General features: G+C 45.4%; 1 protein-coding gene across 1 annotated transcript in view; it reads right to left on the minus strand.

The window, feature by feature from the left end:
* The window catches only part of LOC144782866 (HHIP-like protein 1), a 298,970-nt gene that overhangs the window by 103,330 nt on the left and 175,723 nt on the right, over positions 1–19,917 (minus strand). Inside the window, exon 3 of the mRNA XM_078662124.1 lies at positions 11,529–11,672. Within this exon, the coding sequence (XP_078518250.1) occupies positions 11,529–11,672 (144 nt within the window). The remainder of the gene's footprint in view (positions 1–11,528; positions 11,673–19,917) is intronic.

A 19,917-nucleotide genomic window follows, 5' to 3' on the forward strand; every position in this document is an offset into this window, starting at 1 on the left:
TGTAAGCAATGCGAGTACAGCCCAGCTATAAACATAGTAGGTTACTTGATGTTGAGTTATGCAGTCCCAAAGATGCATGTTAGGAATTTGATCTCAGCCATTTGTCTTGTCTCCAAGTTTGCCATGTACCACAAATTAACCCAAGGCTTGTTTTTGCCAATTGTCTTTGCAAAATAGCCTTCTAGTGCAGAGGACTCTGTGTAGCCTCTACATGTGGGATAAACTATAAGAATATAACTCTGAGTTATACACCTGCAGCCTTCCTGAAACACAATTCTGGTGGTCACTATATACCGCGTCTACCTACAGTTTGAGTAAAAATATTTTACTTTTGGTGCAACTAAATTTGTGAGCACTGCCTACCAACTAAACCAACCGACTCCAACAAACTTTTTGGGGCTTAAAATGTGTGTTGTTTCCTTCCTAATGAGTAATCTATTCCCAGTATACATAATACAGAAACTGACCTGGAGAGTTTGCGGAGAATTCACTAAAATCATCAGAGGGAACACAAGGAGGGACATTCGACTAGGATCTCAAGCTTAATTGTTGGGCCATGGATCTGCATTTGGGCAAGCTGTTTTTAACCTTAAGGTTTTTCAGTAAATGGTGTTGCTATATAACTGTGGCACTATTCTTTTTTTTTAACTCATATTCGTTTTTATTTTTGTTTTGAAGATTGAACATAACATCAAACAAGTCATGAAGACACAATACTAATTAAATGTCAGTTCATAGGGAAACATCCATAAGTACGCGGACATTTGTTCGCGTACCATTATTCGCAAGCGTTAGTACGCATGCGATGTAACAACGCGTCGCCTTTAGTACGAGTGCTGTTACATCGCATGTGTTGTACAACGCAGGCGTGGTTGGTGCTTTTCGGGTCTGCTGCTGGTGCTTTTCTGGGTCTGCTGCTGCTTTTCCCGGTGCAAGCGAGGACGTAGGAAGCCCACGATGGAGGAAACCGGAGGAAGCAGGAAGGGGCAGAAGATTGGAACCACGCGTGGTAAGAGGTAAGTGGGGCTGTGTAGGGTCGTGTAGGGGCTGTGTAGGGTCGTGCAGGGTTGTGTACTTGTGTAGGGTTGTGTACTTGTGTTTGTGTAGTGTAGTGTAGTGTAGTGTCGGAGGTCGTGCAGGGTAGAGTACCTGTGTTTGTCTGCTGTAGAGTAGGGACAGGATTAGAGCTAGGGGCAGGGTCGTGCTGGGGTAGTGTTGTAGGGTTTAGGGTAGTGTTGTAGTGTTAGTTCAGTGTAGTTTACAGTTTTAGTGTTTAGTGTAGTGACGGGTAGTGATGAGTAGTGAATGAGTGTAGGGAGCGTAGTAGGGGAATGTGTATGTTAGTGCAGGGGGTAGTGATTTAGGATTTAGGGTAGTGTAGTGGTGTTTCAGTAGTGTAGGGTAGTGTAGTGTTTTGGTAGTGTTTTAGATGTGTAGGGTAGTGTATTTTCTATAGTGTTGTGTTTTAAACATTCTTTTTTTTAAAATATTACATGTTATTCTGCATACCATTTTTATTACTGGGCAAGTTTTTACTTCGCATACATTAACACTTTCAATGTAATGGTATGCGAAGTAAAAACGTGCGTAGTAACAGTTATTGCTAAGTAATAACTGCGTACTAATTCGTTTTTATTTTTGTTTTGAAGATTGAACATAACATCAAACAAGTCATGAAGACACAATGCTAATTAAATGTCAGCCCATAGCATTTTAATTGTGGCACTATTAATCTTTGGTTTTGTCCGCCTGCTTATTGCATTCAATTTTCCCCGGTGGGCTGTGTTTTCTTTCATTTCTCTCTCTATCCTCCCCTGATCAACCCACCCCGAGGACGAGCCTAACCAATATGGCATGAAATCACTGCAGTCACAGGACCATGCCAAGGTAGCTGGTAACATCCATGCCTTGGCATCCAGCGTGGGTATTTAGGGAAAGGGTAGCACTTTCAGGATGTCATCTTGTTGTGTCTTCAAAAGCAGCATGGGATAGGTTTGCACCATGCAAATAGTTGGTGCAAATTGAAGGGCAAGCTGGACCCGATTGGTTGGACCTTTGTCTGGAATTTAGGCTTAACATCAATTTATGAACAATACAATAATGACAGTCAAGCACATTAGGCATCACAATAATGAAAGAGAGGAGTAGACTGGCAAATCATGAAGGTTGATAACCAGATTAGCAAATTTACAACTCAAATCATGCAGGTTAGTCAGAAACCAATAATTAGGCATCACAATAATGACAGAGATGAGTAGATAGGCAAATCATGAACTTTAATAAGCAGATTAGCAAACTTACAACTCAAATCATTCAGATTAGTCATAAATCAATACTCACCTTGTTATAACATAGGGGCCGATTATGATTGCGGTTTTTCCGCATCCTCCGGGCCGGCGGAAGCCACCGCCGGGCCTCCAAGGACCCACCACCATATTAGGATGGCTGGTGGGTCTGGAATTCCGTCCGCAGCTTTTCCGCCGCGGTCGCCTTCCGACCGCGGCGGAATAGCTCTAACATGGCTGACGGTGTCTATCAGACACCGCCAGCCATATTAGGATGGAGTGAAAGACATGCTTTTCCGCGGCGGCTTTTCTGCTGTGGAAAAGCATACGGACTTTCACTTTGGGGGCCCGTTGCGGGCCCCCTGGGTGAAGGGGGGGTGGGGGTGCACATAGGGGTACCTATGGTACCCCCCTGCATTTGCGTGCACAAAGCAGCAGGCACTGCGCGGTGCCTGCCGCTTTGTACATGCAAATGCGATGCATGCATTTCTGACCTTGCGGCGGGTGCAGCTGGAAGCTGCACCAGCCGCAATGTTAAAGATAGAGGATGTGACCGCCACCCTAGCGGTCACATCCTAATCTGCTCGGAGGGAACGCCGCAGCCCTTGCGGACGTTTCCTCCTCCTCAGGGGTCGCGGACGGACTCAAGTACGTCCGCGATCATAATCGGACCATAGTTCGGTATATTGCAAAGCAGGTCAAATAGCAAATACAAAGGCAAGTTATTTAAAGATTGACATATACAAGTCAAATTGAGTTAGTCTTCCATGAAGGGAAATTCCCTATGTGGATCTGAGGATTCAAAGGAAATTGGAGAAATGTAGAGCAGCAGGTGTAAACAAGTAAAGCCTCTAAAAGGCTGAAAGAAATGAAGATTCAGTTGGAAACTGAGAGAGGAATTTGCTTGTGAGCCTAACTCTTTGAGCAGGGGCGAAATAGACATGGAGTCTCAAGAGAATAGAGAGGGGCATCCCCTATCATGCGAATGGGAAAACAATCTGAATATAATTAACTCAGCAATGCACAACTGAGCATACGATTTTTAAAGTGAAGTGCAACTCCCTATGGTTCACAAGATGAGGGGACCAATTAAAAACCCAGCTTCTAGAGATAGTGATGTGTTGGCCGCCCTCCCAGGCATCACACAAAGAAAGCTCACAGCTGCACGACCTTCAGGAGATATCTAATACAGGATGGTACATCAGGGTCAGGCTGTCCCAGGCACAGGCTTTAGAAACACATTATCCACTTTTGAGGAAACTCTTAATAATAAACAGTTCCCATGAAAGCTAAAACAGCGAAGACAACTTATTATTCAAGCTACAGCAGTTTAGAGTTTCGCTCCTATAATGAGAGAAAGAGTAAAATAACAAACCGCAGCCAAAATGCAATGTAAACATTAGCATTAGTTGTCAAACGGAGGACCACATTAGCTATTGCTAACTTAATGTAAGCACACTCCAACTATGATTAACTATAACACATGAATCATTAACTATGAACACCCTTCATATATGAATACATTTAATATATATTAGTATATGTTTAAAGAGAGTGAAAAAATAATGGCACGTTGTCACCACTTCCTTGATCTATCCTGATAGAGTGAAGAAAGGCTCATGGGCTAGAAACCCCTCCTCTCCATATTCCACTCCACCAACAGAAATCTGAATCACCTATAAAACAGGTAAGTATCAACCTTTTGTTGTCATCTAAATGTATCAGTGCCTCAGACTGTGAGCATCACAGGAGATCCCCCAGTAGCGGCCATTGGAGGGAGTTCAATGGGGCGGTGAGGCGGGGCGGGGGAGGGGCAGGGTTTTGGGTAGTAAACACCGGAATATGGATGACCGGAAGTGTGTAAACAATTAAATAAATAAAATGAATTTCGTTGCACTCGCTGCATCGCAAAATGCGATGCAGCACGCACCACGAAATTCGTTTTATTTATTTAATAGTTTACTTACCTCCGGTCATCCATATTTCGATGTTTTCTACCCCCCACCCTGCCCCTCCTCGCCCCGCCTCACCTGCCTCTCCCCCATGGAACTCCAGCCACCGGCCGCAACTGCCCCCAGACCTACTTCTATTTGGGCGGCCAGAGGCATCCTGTGTCTGACTTACACAGCTTCTGGTAGGTTCTGCAGAACTACTACTGTGGTGTCTTCATATCCTTATGGGCTGCCATTTCTATGATTTTGAGTAGGACTCTTATCCTTCTACTGTAGTGTGTAAGTTTCTTTCTGGGTTGCCCTAAAGCCCTATTCCGGTACTTATTCAGCTTTGGAAAAAGTCACTTAAAGATGAAACAAGTGTTATTATTTGAATGAATTTCCAATCAAGAGTTTTTGGGGATTGTTTGGGACATTTTTTCAATAAATCGCTGAAACTATCCAATCAGCTGAAGATGATTCATGTATTCAGTCACTTGGACTTTATATTTATGTGCTTTAGTATCATTTTATTTAGTACTGTCCTGATTGTGAACCCCTGGGCTCACATATTCAACCTATACCCTTTTGGTAGCGGGGTTTAGGATATCATGAAAGCACCTAGCTCTTGTTGGCTCACAGTTACATGCTATGATTACATTGACCCAACACTGTTCTTCAGGATGTGTGATTTGTTACCACAGCTACCAATTAAGTTTGTAACACTTACCAGTACAGTATCTACGTTTTCTGTCTCTTTTACCCTAACCCCGCTTATGGGTAAAACTCTTACATCTGTCTAAATCCACTCCATGTTCTCCTGACCCTGGTTGAGGTTAGACCTTTCAAACCTAGTACTTTAGAGTCAAATTAGTTGCCCATAACGCAGCTTCCATGTCATTCACACAGACTTTTAGGGTGGAAAGGATAATGGTGACTTTTCTGTTTGAGCCTGTTGAGACCTTGACTGTGTGAAGAGCCATAAATGGTGCCCTCAACTCAGCACTTTTGACATCACCCCAACCACTTCCCTCTCCCTTCTATTGTTATATTATACCATATCATGGGCATCCTACTGCTCCTGGGTGGACTCCATAATGTTTCTCTCAGGGGATTCATTATTATTATTCATTGATTTATTGGTGGTGGACAGTATCTCCAGACAGTTGCAGCTGATTTGTGCCAAGGCTGGTGGAGAAGGGCGGGCGTGGGACACAATTTTTTAGTTTTTTTAAAATTGACTTACCTTTCACACTAGCGCGTGGCGTTATCCTCCCTTGGGTGTCCTCTCTCCTCCTGGAAGCTGCAGACCAGGAAGCTGCACTACCCAATCCTATCACTGCTCTCACAGCATGAAAGCAGCGCCAGGATTGGATAGAGCAGGCTCTCTCAGAGCTCCTAAGAGCTCTGGCGGCATGCACTTTCTCTAACCCAGCAGTCTAAGACATCTAGGTTAGACAACTTTAAAATGTGCATGTCTGGCTTGCCGTGGCAGGACGGCCGGCCAAAGAAACATGCACATTTTAAAGAACACAGCTCCCTGCTGTTGCCACTCAGCAGCACTGGCCCCACCTTATCCTGAGACTTAGGGGCTGATTATGATGGCAGAAGGACTGCCACCGCAGGGCCGGCGATGGCACGGTCCTTCCGCCATCGAATGGATATTTCCCACCGCCAGATTAGGATGGCCGTGGGAACAGGAATACCTCTGCAGCGGACGCAAAGACCGTCCGTCGACAGCAATTGTCCTGATTGGCTGACTGATGGCTCAGGGAGCCCAAAATGGTGGCGGTGCCTAGCAGGCACCGTCCACCAGATCAGGATGGTAGTAAAAGACAGCCTTTCCATGGCGGCGATGCCGCCATGGAAAGGCATACAGTCTTTTACCACTGGGCCCATTGCGGGCCCCTAGGGGGGTGGGGGGCTGCACTTGGTAGAACCATTGCCATGCCCAAGGTGGCAGGCACAGCGTGGTGCCTGCCACGTTGTGCATGGCAATGCACAACGTGCCTCTGTGGGATTGCGGCGGGTGCTGCCTACAGCACCGTCCGCTGCAATGTTGAAGATGTGAATCGACCGCCAGGGTGGCGGTCGCATCCTGATTAGTGGTGCGGGACCGCCGCACTGCTGGCGTACGGTCCCAGCACCGCTAGGGTGGCAGGCGGACGAATGTCCGGCCACCATCCTAATAGGCCCCTTAGTTCAGAACGGGGTGCTGAAAAATAAAATGGTGATAAATAAACTTTATTACCAATTTATTTTCAGCTCTATGGCTTGTGGGGCGACGCTCCTCCCCTCAAATGGAGGAGCTTCTCCTGTCCAGATCAATAACAATGACCTAAGCTCTCTTAAAATGCGACTGATTACATCAAATGATACTGGTTTGTATATGTTGCCTGCAACGCTCTCAGTTATACTCTATTGTGGATTGATTCCTGATTCATGAGTACATCACTGCAACAGGCTGCTGCAACAATAATGTAGCAGCCACTTTGGCCCTTCACTCATGAAATGAAAACTCTACACCCTTTCCTCATCCATGCACTGGAGAATTGCGCTGAAGAATTACCTGACCGCAAGCACAGAAAGCCTTATAGAAATGCTACAATACAATACATTAAAAAGAGACGGCGGAACAAGATAGACCCATCCCTTTATTGATGCATATTCAGATGGCTACTATTCAGTGGTGAGCAATGTTCCCTCTAATTACTTTCCTCTGTGTGCGGCAGAGCAAGGCTATGTGTGCCAAGAACCTGACCGTGCGTGTAGACCAGGGCTTTGAGTGGGATGAAAATACTCGGGGATCTATCAAAGGGGCATAACCGATGCAATTAAGGGTGTGGCTTAAAAGCAATCAAGCTAAAAATATGTGCATCACATAGTGTGCCACCCTACTGATATGTTGCTGCTTCTGTCATTGCATCCGGATATATAATACAAGTAACATTACACCTACAAGAAGACAAGACTATTGGCTTTGTCAATGGTTGTTTTTTGCATCAAGTTGTATATAATAGTGAAAATGCTTCCGTTCTTGTGGCTGCAAACCCTAAGCACTTACCTTCCTGACTTCTGAGTGCGCTCACAGAGCAAGGCCCCTACCACTGTAATAGGGCCGGACTCCCATCCACCGAAGAGATTGTCAAGAACCTAGCTATCTGAGCAGCTACTTGCATGGGGGCCTAATAGCCCCTTAATTTCGGCTTATGTAATGCGTGCAGCTGGAATCCTCTCAGCTTCTTCCCTGGTCGGCATTGCTGCTCGGAACTAGGCCAGAAAAGTGCTGGTGCAGCTGAAATTGTGCCAGTGTCCCATACTTATACCAGGACAAATATGTTGGCCCATCCATGTGGGGACCCCCTCTCTTGGCCGCGTGGACAGGGTCCACCCTTCAAAAAGAATGGTTAGGCGCCCTCTACCACGTGTTCCCGACTTGCGCCCTGAAACTGGCTAGCAACAGCCAACCTATCTTTTTGGCTGAACAAGAGACTAAACCTTAGTAAGGACGCGTCGCATACAAGTGTATCAAAAGCCGTGTTAAACTAAGGGGAGAAGAGTCCCCTGCATGCAAAACACAAGGGTATTTTTAACCTATTCTATTAATTTTTTGTAGCGTGACCCAATTGTATTGAAACGCCTTGCATGAGTACCAGATACGTGACAAAAGACGTTCATTTTTGGTAGGCACAAGGAGATTAAGTGATTTACCCAGAACCACCAGGCGTTGAATGAACGCAGAGACTCGACCCTTCTTCCCCAGGTCCAACGTCGGCATAATAACCAACCTTTTTTAGTGGCTCTGTTATGGTGTCAAGCCACGCAGGAGGTCACTCTTTCATATAAACAAGATGTGCCACTATGAACCAGACTGTAGAGTCTCACATTGGTTTGATATGCGTAAGACCTGTGCACCATATCACTGAGGATGTCGGTAATGATTCATGTGCAGCGGATGGTGGGCCACTGGCACAAATGCCTTTAAGATTTCCAAGAGACAGTCACCAGTTAGCTGACAACACAGCAGTTCTGTCACTTTCGTGCACCACCACATTTCCTGGAAACACTAACCTGGTGTGTCCAAACATTCTCCACAAAGATATCAGCCACAGCATGAACTGCCGAACCACTCAAAGCTATTCTTGACTCCAAACCAATTCGACCTTGAAGCTATGTTGGTATGGTACCTATAAGTGAAACTAGGTATAATAACCCTATAATATATTGATTATATTTTATAGCACATATTTGCAGTCCACCATACAAAGTTAGGCATTAAACTGAATTTCTATCCGCTTGCGACCCTAGCACTAAAATACTGTACTTTCTCCTTTTCTAGTCGCTATAATTTAAATGACAAACATTGGCCATTTGATGGTGGTTCCCCCCAGAGAAGGGTGGAAGGCTTGGGAGGAGATCAAGAGCCTAACATTTGGCAGGCGCGCGCGTTTGGCTCACTGAGCTATCCTTTGGCCTAGCCGTTTGACATAGCCCATCCTAGTCTGTCAACACCCATTCCCATTTTCCAATGGCTCTGTGCAGCAGTCAAACCCTGCAGCGACACGAGCTGTTTATACCGCAACTAGAGAACGACTGAATGCGAAACATATGAACTGCATAGTAGAACATATAAACATCTGGAGCGATTAAGGTAAAGAAGGCACCATTAGCATCAGTAGAGTCCATGTTTAGATACCCAAGTTTGCTGCCGAGGCGCTCCCTCCTTCCATGCCCTCAAGTCGTAAAAAACAGTGACGAATAACCCCAACCCTTGGCCCTTTCCTTCTCGGGGTTCTCAGTCGCAGGCTAGTTGAAATGCTGAGCGAATTGCCTACTTCTGCCAAGATACACCTTTCAGGTCACGAAATTAATCCCTGACAAACTGACTCCTCCTTTTATCCTTCCTAGAGGATATAATGTATGCAATAACACTTTTAGTGGGGCCTCAAGACTTTGCTAACTGAGTTTAGTAATAATCTCTATTAGCTGCCCTAGTCTGTGATTAAAAAAAAAAAAACAGTAATTCTCCGTTACCTCCCTCTTGACAGATCACAGCTAATGTTGAAAGCAAAGTCCTCTTTCATGACCATTCACTAATTGACTTCTCTGTGCCCAGATCAGTTTAGGGGTACGTCGGATGTATGACATTACAACGCATGCTTTTACATCGCATGCCTTTACAACGCGGTTTTTACATCGCAGTCCATTACAACGCATAGCGCTTTGGGGTGCTGGATAGTGAATAGTTTAATTTACTATTCCAACTCCAGTCCCCGTGGACACTAGGGAAGGTTATTGGATAGTAAATTAACCTATTCCCTATCCTAGAGCGCCCCCCAGCGCAATGCGTTGTAATAGTTTGCGTTGTAATGACCGCGTTGTAATGGTAGTGCGTTGTAAAAGTTTTGTTGTAACGGTTGTTCACCGGTACGTCGGATATCAGCCTGTGTGCCCATTCAGTCCTTGGCCTCTTTGTCCATACATCAACACTAGGGACGAGTGGGAGGTCTGTCTCAAAGCATAGTCTCTCTTTGATTTCTCCAAAGTGTGATTCTTCCAACGAGGAGAAAACATGCCACCAGAAGCATCTTTCTAGCGTAGATGGATGACCGTGCTAAACGTTTTGAGCACTCAAATGTTTGCACGCTTTGCGTAAACATTCCTTTTTTTAAAATACTTCATTACTAATGTCAGTGGAGAACCAGATTACATTGCAAACATACCACAAATGCATTCGCCTCAAAAATACATAACAGAATGAGGTATACAAATCCTAGAGATGGCCCACTAAAACTCGTACCTAACAAACCTAAAGTAACATCTCTCAGAACATACTACACAAATCAGTACCTCTGAATAGCAAAAAGCCAAGTACCAAGTTACAGAGAATAGAAAAGTTTGATATTAATAATCTTAAAATAACAGGTTCAGCACGATCGCCCGCCAAATAGAACAAAGAAGCAACATATAGCACCCGCCCACAGGCGACAACCATTAGCCCTTCTTTCTCCAGTTTCTACATCCTCAGACTACATGCTGTCTCACAAGGCCTGTCCGTACTGCCAAGGAGTGAAGGTAGAAGGGACAGATATTGAAGATAAACAGGGCAGAATCTTCCTAAGAATTATTAGGGATCTAATGAAAAGCGCGTGTATTTCGTGTTCCTTGAGCATTGCATCTGCTGGCAATAGTAGTGTAGCGCCTAGAATAACTGAGTTTTAATAGTGAGCACACCGCGCCAAGAGCAGCCAATGCCTTAAACAAATCACCAATCTAACGATCAGACCAACCACCGTGTTAAAAGCACACAATTTGGCGCCGGTAGCAGGCCCGGCCCCAACACGGTATCCCCAATATAGTGCCCAAGATCAGCCACTAGCTTAAAAGCGCACCAAATATGTAAAACCATTGCTACCTTATAGTATGCGCCTTTCAAAAGACACGCATCAAGTCCAAAAGCACGAGGTGTGCTTTACACCTCGTGCTTTTGGACTTGCTTCATTTTGTTTCTAAATAGAGCGTGGCTGGGTGCTGATTGTGGCCCATTGTGAAAATATGTAGGTTAATTGCAGCACATGACAGTGCTGCAATCAACAGGAATCCTTTCACAATGGGCCACAATCAGCACCCAGCCGCGCTCTATTTAGAAACTAAATGTAGCAAGTCCAAAAGCACGAGGTGTAAAGCACACCTCGTGCTTTTGAACTTGATGCGTGTCTTTTATGAATAGAGAGAGGCTGCGGGCTGATTGAGGGCTGTTGTGAAAGTATTCCTGTTAACTGCAGCACGTAACGGGCGCTGTCATTTTAACAGGAATACTTTCACAAAGGCATCAGGCAACTGGTAAATTGCCGTTTTTCGCCGCTCGCGCTTTAAAAGCGGGCGGCGGCCAGAACGTGTGCGCGCTTCAGACTGGACATTGCGCGCTCGGTGCCTCAAAGGTGCGCTGGCGCGCAGCTGCGCACGTTAGTGGGAACACTGGTGGTGAGCGTAGCAGTATTTAAATTGATCTTTTGTAAACCCCTGCCCACATTTTGCAAATGCTCATTATTTACATTTATTTTTCTATTTTTTCACTCTGACTCACAATCAAATTCCAAACCCTATTGCCTTTCATTGACACTTGTTAACTTTCCTTCACAACCCTCATACATCTCATTATTTGTAATGCAACATTGTATTATTCAGTCAAAATTCGTAAAACTCACTGCAAATTCAAATCATGAAGATGATTTTTGGTGACACAAATTTTCCAACTTTTGAGTTTCCCTGTTATGGGGAAGTACAGGCCCTTTTAATCTCCATCACTTACTTGTTCTGGGCATTACCAAACTCTCCAAATGGGTCTCCAGCTCGCCCTCCATCTCCGGTGAAGATGTACAGGAAGCCGTCATAGCCAAATAGCAGCTGTCCTCCATTGTGATTGGATGCCGGCTCAGGGACCTCGAGGATAATCCTGAGAACAAATAGAATGGGCAACACATGAGAGCACTGAACTGTTCTATCTGGGTAATACCAGCGGTGATTAAAATTACAATTAACCAAATGCCACAATTATTGCAACTTATTTTGGTACAAAGTGTGATGGTGTGACTTCTTAGCAAAAAGGTGGCACGGTCTAAAGCATCCTGCATTACTGAAAAGGTGATATTTTAGCCTAAAATATCTCTACCTATGCGCTGTTGAAGTTCCCATGCATATATTAAGTGCATTTTCAAAATGGAGCCCTTGTGTGAATCGTCATATTAATAACAACTCGAAAAATGTGCTGCATAAAAGGAATCCTGCTTGTGACAAAAGGTCTGATTTACTAAACTTTAAAGAAGGCACTCCTGTGAAACAAAAGGTTGCTACATAAAGGAAAATTGCACAAACACAAGTGTCAATCAAATTTAGCACGCAGAAAGATGCATAAAAAGTTGATGACAGCTCTGAAAGTTTGGTATCTGTTCTTTAGAGACTTGTTTGACTCAATAGGTTTGTTCAATTATTTGTAGCCCTACCTACCCTTGGTCACTATTGGCCAGGTCCTTGGCCACGACAATATTTCTTTGCTTTAACTTATCTGGGTCTTGTCGATGTTTTCCTCTCTTAGATATTGTTCAGTACGTGCTATGGTGGTGGTTTTAAGGGTTTTCTAAGAAACGTAGCTTTTTGCTTTAGGCAATATTCACCCTATCTTTTCTCTTTGGTCTTATTAACCATTTACACAAGTTCCAGACACTGTGTGACTGAAGGCAAGCAATTTTTCTTGAGCATCTAGAAAATATAAACATGTTTAGAGTGGTTCCAAAATTGTGTGGTACATGGTGCCACCCTATGAATTGGAAAGTCTAGGGGAAAAACCCAGTATTTTTCAATGGGGAGACCCAGTACTGTGCAGAACCTGGGGACTATTGCGTTAGACGTACAGTGGTTCTGCCACAACACACTTATCTAAATCAAAATTTCTTCAAATTTCTTATACAGTTAATGTGAAGAGCACACAATTGTCTAAACACATGTCTTGCTTAAAGAGCACAAACAAATTGTGTAAATTTAAATATAACCAACATTTATATGAATTAATCATGTGTATTTTGAGTACAAGATATATACAGAAGGTCAAAGTGATAACAAGGCAGTGGGGTGTGAGGTACAAATATCACAACAAATTACAGATAGGTACAAAACATTATTTGCAACATTCCATTCAGGGGTAAAGAGAGAACATATATTAAATCTCTAAGTGTCCTAGAATTACATTCTTTTGTTTTGGTCATCTCGGATTATGATGCTTCTAGTTAAGTGTCGACGTTTCGACCCTAGTATAAGTGCTAATTAGGAGCATCAAACACTGGTCTTCCTCAGGACAAAGAGAAAAGGGTATCTTGTGTATAGCCTATTAAACATGAGATTCCAATAGCTGTTAAGGATGCTTGTTAATGCTAACTCCTGTAACTCGTGAGAATCTTCATGGAGGGGCACTCAAAACTTCCGTATTCGTAAACCCATTGGCACACAAAGGCAGTCAAAAAGATAGAGGAATTCAGCCTCCAAATCAGAGAAAGAATCGCCACCTTGTGCTCATTGTTCCTCTCTGATCATGTCACCGTGGTTTTGTATGTATTAGGGGCACTGAGCCACCTAAATGGATGATTCTATTATGAGGGAATCGGCAAATCTTACACAGTTTGCCTCCCGCGTATAGCGCTCAAGGTTGTCACCTTCGTAAAAAACAGCACGGGCATTCGCGCCTCCTTGCAACAATGGGCTCCTCAGATTCCGGAACGATAAGTTTCTATGGATTCTTTGTGCTTGTAGCAGTGTAACACACAGCGAGTCTTCTTAGGGCGCACAAAGAATCCATGGAAACATATGTTTTTATGTTTATATATGTGTTCCTAGCTAGATAGGGTAATACTAGACAGACGATGCTCTGCGATACAAACCTTTGCACTTCACTGTTCTTTCCTTGCGCTTGACTGATAGCTGTGATCTACTGCTGACACTGATTCACTGTTGCCTGACACTTTGCTAGGTGGCTAATTTACTTATGCTGATGGTCATAAGCTACTACTGTGAATGTTTTCCTTTAACTTGATTTGGACAGTTGGTAATGCAACTGTTTAAGAGACACAGCTGAGTTTCTAGAGCTGCTCTTTATGGGGAGTTTGACTTCTTACAGATACTAAACTCAAGCTCCAAAACTCTTACTCTTTTCCAAAAGACTCCTAATGGGTTCTTATAGACTTAGGATCCTTCACGTATAGTATAGAGACTATTTCCTTTATGGAACACACTGTCATTTATCTGCTGCCGTTAACCATTATTTTTCTTGATATTTCTGTAAACAGATTTATCTTTATTAATTGAATAAAAACACGAAAAACAAAATACTAAACTTAAATGAATAATAAAGGTTTACAAGTCCTTACCAAACTTGTCATCATTGACTCAAATATTAAGGCTGATAGTTGAATTTATTTGAGATGGTTTACTTTGATGCTCCATTCTATAACAGTGACAAAGATCCTTTTGACCTGAGGAGGAGTTGGCATGGAGTTGGAGATCCTCATTGTTAAGTCACAGGTTAAACTGTAAAATTAAATACCCATTTCCATGCTATCATGTTCTTAGTAAGCCAGAGGTTTCCTGTGCCCAGCACCACCACTTAATTCCCAACACTGGCACTAATGACAGTCTGACACATGGTGATGCTGTCTGTCTAATTTTGAAATGAGCATAACAACAGTGTTTAATATTTAATCAAACATTAAAAAAGACAATTCATATGATTCCACACCACTCTTATAGCTTTAGGTGACTTGGAATAGTCTGAAATGTTACACTTGTATAGTACGCGAACAACGTAAACGTAACACTCCCTCCCTCTCACTTCTGAACACCCTTCAGTGCCCACTGGAGCCCAAGAATATTCCCTGCGGTCCAAGGAGACAAAGAGGATGAGACCCCAGGGACACCACCCTATATAACAAATGGTAAGTTTCGGTTTCCAAACGTGTGTTGTATACGTCACCAGAGATAAGACCCCCTCAACCAGCCCCTCAGAGGAGGCTCGATTTCATGGCGCGACTAAGGGCACCCCTCCCCTAGGCGCAAGAGGGGGCTTAATCAGGAGTATGATGGTTAGTAGTTGGATTGGTACTGTTATTGGCAGCGCCGGCAGGGGGATGGGTGGAGCATTTTGCAGTGGTTTCCTGAGAGGGGCCCTGGGATTGTTGTTGTTTTTTTTAACAAATTAAGCACTGGCCGAAGTCCCCGGTTTGTCTTTTGCAAACAGACAATGCACGCTGTCTGGTAGGCAAGACCTAAAACTGTGTTTTTGTCAAATTCAAACCTTTCTGTCACTGCTAAACCTTTTTCTCCAATAGTGTTTCATAGTAGACAGAGAAAATATAATATAAAAGAAAGCAACGCTGCAAACAAGATGGTACTTTACCCGTCATAACACAAATTATTGATTTGAAAATGTTAGTTGAGCTACCCAGACTGGACTCTGTGGACCCTCAGATTATGCTCACTTTTCTGCTGAGATTGTATTAACCCCAAAGTCTAACTCACTAAACAAATGCTACTAAAAAACTAGAACGTCATAATTAGATCTGTCCAATAACTGCCTTTCCACATAAAGTAAAGTCCACATTTGTAAAGCGGCACAATCACCCGTAAGGGTCTCTAGGCGCTGGGGGCCGTCGGGAAGATTAAGCGAGCTATTGCCCAGAGTCACATGGTGCTGGGCTAACCTGCCGCCGGAGCCGGGGATCGAACCGTGGTCCCCAGATTCCAGCGTCAGTCGCCCTGGCTGCGGCGCCACACCTCTTGCCTTTCCAGTTCATTCGATAAAAAGGAGGGCCCAGACAGTGCTTAATTTGAGCCGGTGGTTTCTGATGCTCACCACCAGCACTTAATTGCCAGAACAGGCACTTATGACAGCTGCCACATGGTGGCCCTGTTTGTGTAATTTAAAGATGAGCAGAAAAACAGTTGTTTGTTAGTTCAATATACATTAAAAACAACTAACGCCTGCCACCCAAGCCTTTCTTAAAGCTTTGACAGCCTTGAACAGTCTGAGTTGTCACACTTGTAGCAGTGTGATGGTTAGTAGTTGTGTATGTACAGTGGCAATGTGTGATGCAAACTGCTGGGGCCTCCTGACAAGGGCCCCAGCACTTATTTGTTTTACAAATTAAGCACTGGAATTAAGCTTCTTATACTCAATTCACACTGTTAACATAACAGTGAAGGCGCTAAGGTGACCAATCTGAACCCCTGAGCACTCTCACCTGTAAAGCTTCCTTTTCACTGATCGAATTACGAGACTTTCGATGGTACACATTGTGTTAATTAAAACCCCATTTCCACTCATAGGCTGCCTCCCTTCCCCATCCCGAGAAAATCCACGTTTGAGGAACAATTGTCAAAATGGATTTATGGGGTCGAAACGATGACGTATTTCATTGCCTGTATCATTATTATGGGCTGGCATTGAAAGACTATATTTAAAACTGAACCAGCCAGACATATCAACTAAGATTGTTAACTGTTTGAATTTATATTTCGCGCGCACTTTACTGCACGTACACATTCTCACACACTGCGCACAGAGCACCCTTTCACGAGATGTTGTTTCTCTAGTAAAATAAACTAGTTTGAGGCAATATTTTTTTTTTTTACGAAATTAGATGTTTCTCGTATAAGTGTACGCATGTATTACAGACCCGGTTGGGAGGATGGATTGGTCGTTGATGTGGGGACTCCCTCAATACTGGTACATTTTGCCAATGATCTGACAGAACCATTTTCCAATATGTGACGTAATTGGCCCGGTTTCTGAGGAGCACAGGGAGACTCGATACTGTATTGCGTGTAGGACACCAAAGCTGCTCAGTGTTTCCAATAGTTGTGCGGGGCTGGACAGTGAGACAGGTGTATGTGGTGCATGTATCTGTACAGACTGGGACAGTGAGGCCTCTGTGTGTGTTCCATATACCTAAGCACTGTCGAACAGCGGTGCTGTGGCAAGGCAGTGAGGCTACGGTGTTCCATATTGCTGAACACGTTAGGACAGTGAGGCTTCCCTGTGTGCTCTATAGCCGTGCCATGTAGGACAGTGGGGCTTCTCTGTGTGCCCTATAGCCGTGCCATGTAGGACAGTGGGGCTTCTCTGTGTGCCCTATAGCCGTGCCATGTAGGACAGTGGGGCTTCTCTGTGTGCCCTATAGCCGTGCCATGTAGGACAGTGTGGCTTCTCTGTGTGCCCTATGGCTGTGCGATGTAGGACAGTGAGGCTTCTCTGTGTGCCCTATGGCTGTGCCAAGTAGGACAGTGGGGCTTCTCTGTGTGCCCTATAGATGTGCCATGTAGGACAGTGAGGCTTCCCTGTGTGCTCTATAGCCGTGCCATGTAGGACAGTGGGGCTTCTCTGTGTGCCCTATAGCCGTGCCATGTAGGACAGTGGGGCTTCTCTGTGTGCCCTATAGCCGTGCCATGTAGGACAGTGGGGCTTCTCTGTGTGCCCTATGGCTGTGCGATGTAGGACAGTGAGGCTTCCCTGTGTGCCCTATGGCTGTGCCAAGTAGGACAGTGGGGCTTCTCTGTGTGCCCTATAGATGTGCCATGTAGGACAGTGAGGCTTCTCTGTGTGCCCTATAGCTGTGCTATGTAGGACAGTGAGGCTTATCTGTGTGCCCTATAGCTGTGCCGTGTAGGACAGTGGGGCTTCTCTGTGTGCCTTATAGCCGTGCCATGTAGGACAGTGGGGCTTCTCTGTGTCCCCTATAGCTGTGCCATGTAGGGCAGTGGGGCTGCTCTGCGTGTCCTATAGCCATGCCATGTAGGACAGTGGGGCTTCACTGTGTGCCTTATAGCCGTGCCATGTAGGACAGTGGGGCTTCTCTGTGTGCCCTATGCTGTGCCATGTAGGACACTGGGGCTTCTCTGTGAGCCCTATAGCCATGCCATGTAGGACAGTGGGGCCTCTCTGTGTGCCCTATGCTGTTCCATGTAGGACAGTGAGGCTTCTCTGTGTGCCCTATGCTGTTCCATGTAGGACAGTGAGGCTTCTCTGTGTGCCCTATGCTGTGCCATGTAGGACAGTGAGGCTTCTCTGTGTGCCCTATAGTTGTGCCCTGTAGTGGAGTGAGCCTTCTCTGTGTGCCCTATGCTGTGCCATGTAGGACAGTGAGGCTTCTCTGTGTGCCCTGTAGTTGTGCCCTGTAGTGGAGTGAGGCTTCTCTTTGTGCCCTATAGCCATGCCATGTAGGACAGTGGGGCTTCTCTGTGTGCCCTATAGCCGTGCCATGTAGGACAGTGAGGCTTCTCTGTGTGCCCTATAGCTGTGCCCTGTAGTGGAGTGAGGCTTCTCTGTGTGCCCTATGCTGTGCCATGTAGGACAGTGAGGCTTCTCTGTGTGCCCTATAGTTGTGCCCTGTAGTGGAGTGAGCCTTCTCTGTGTGCCCTATGCTGTGCCATGTAGGACAGTGAGGCTTCTCTGTGTGCCCTGTAGTTGTGCCCTGTAGTGGAGTGAGGCTTCTCTTTGTGCCCTATAGCCATGCCATGTAGGACAGTGGGGCTTCTCTGTGTGCCCTATAGCCGTGCCATGTAGGACAGTGGGGCTTCTCTGTGTGCCCTATAGCCATGCCATGTAGGACAGTGGGGCTTCTCTGTGTGCCCTATGCTGTTCCATGTAGGACAGTGAGGCTTCTCTGTGTGCCCTATGCTGTTCCATGTAGGACAGTGAGGCTTCTCTGTGTGCCCTATGCTGTTCCATGTAGGACAGTGAGGCTTCTCTGTGTGCCCTATGCTGTGCCATGTAGGACAGTGAGGCTTCTCTGTGTGCCCTATAGCTGTGCCCTGTAGTGGAGTGAGGCTTCTCTGTGTGCCCTATGCTGTGCCATGTAGGACAGTGAGGCTTCTCTGTGTGCCCTATAGTTGTGCCCTGTAGTGGAGTGAGGCTTCTCTTTGTGCCCTATAGCCATGCAATGTTGGACAGTGGGGCTTCTCTGTGTGCCCTATAGCCGTGCCATGTAGGACAGTGGGGCTTCTCTGTGTGCCCTATGCTGTTCCATGTAGGACAGTGAGGCTTCTCTGTGTGCCCTATGCTGTTCCATGTAGGACAGTGAGGCTTCTCTGTGTGCCCTAGGGATGCCCAATGTAGGACAGTGGTTTATAAATGTTACTAGATCCCAGAGATTGCAATAAAGGGACATACTACACGGTATTCATTAAGTATCTTTTAAGTTACATGATTTTACACATGCTATTCATTATGTATTTTTCATGTTACATGATGTATTAATTGATTTTAGTAGCTTTAGTGAGCCTTTTCTTTACGGTTTCAATGTTCCATAATGCTGTGCCATGCAGGGCAGTGAGGCTTCTCTGTGTGCCCTATAGCCGTGCCATGTAGGACAGTGAGGCTTCTCTGTGTGCAATGTAGGACAGTGGAGCTTCTCCGTGTGCCCTATAGCCGTGCCATGTAGGACAGTGGGGCTTCTCTGTGTGCCCTATAGCCGTGCCATGTAGGACAGTGGTGCTTCTCTGTGTGCCCAATAGCTGTGCCATGTAGGACAGTGGGGCTTCTCTGTGTGCCCTATAGCTGTGCCATGTAGGACAGTGTGGCTTCTCTGTGTGCCATATAGCCATGCAATATTTGACAGTGGCCGTGCCAAGTAGGACAGGGAGCCCGCTCTGTGTGCCCTAAAGCTGTGCGGCGTAGGACAGTGAGGTCGCTGCGTTCCATATAGTGCAGCTGCTCTGTGTTCTGTACAGCTGGTAGTGTTGGACAGTGAACCTGCTGTGTCTCTGCCTTGTATGTGGACAGTGTAGGTGTGCAGGGCGGCTGTAGCTGCACCCTCCACTCCTCTCCCAGAAATAAATATTTTGCCTTCTGGTCCAGCCCATTTTCCACGTGGGGGCACTGGCCTCTGTACACAAAGTAGTGGGACCGCTCCCAGCACAAGCACTGGCAGTTGTGTGCTCAGGCAGTCACGGGAAGTGTTTTCCACTACCCAATGGATGGATGAATGAATAGCTCTGTGCAGGTCCCCCTCGCCTCTGGCATCAGTGGCATTTTGCGCTGGTTATTTTGGGGTGTGGCTCTTATAGTAACAGCGTCCATTTCCTGAAGGGCCTAGTAACATCTGGACAGCCCGTTTATTAGGAGAAGGGCAGGAAGAACAACTCCCCGACTGGATTTA

The sequence above is a fragment of the Lissotriton helveticus genome, chromosome 9, assembly GCF_964261635.1.
Source record: "Lissotriton helveticus chromosome 9, aLisHel1.1, whole genome shotgun sequence".
NCBI classification, from domain to species: Eukaryota; Metazoa; Chordata; class Amphibia; order Caudata; family Salamandridae; genus Lissotriton; species Lissotriton helveticus.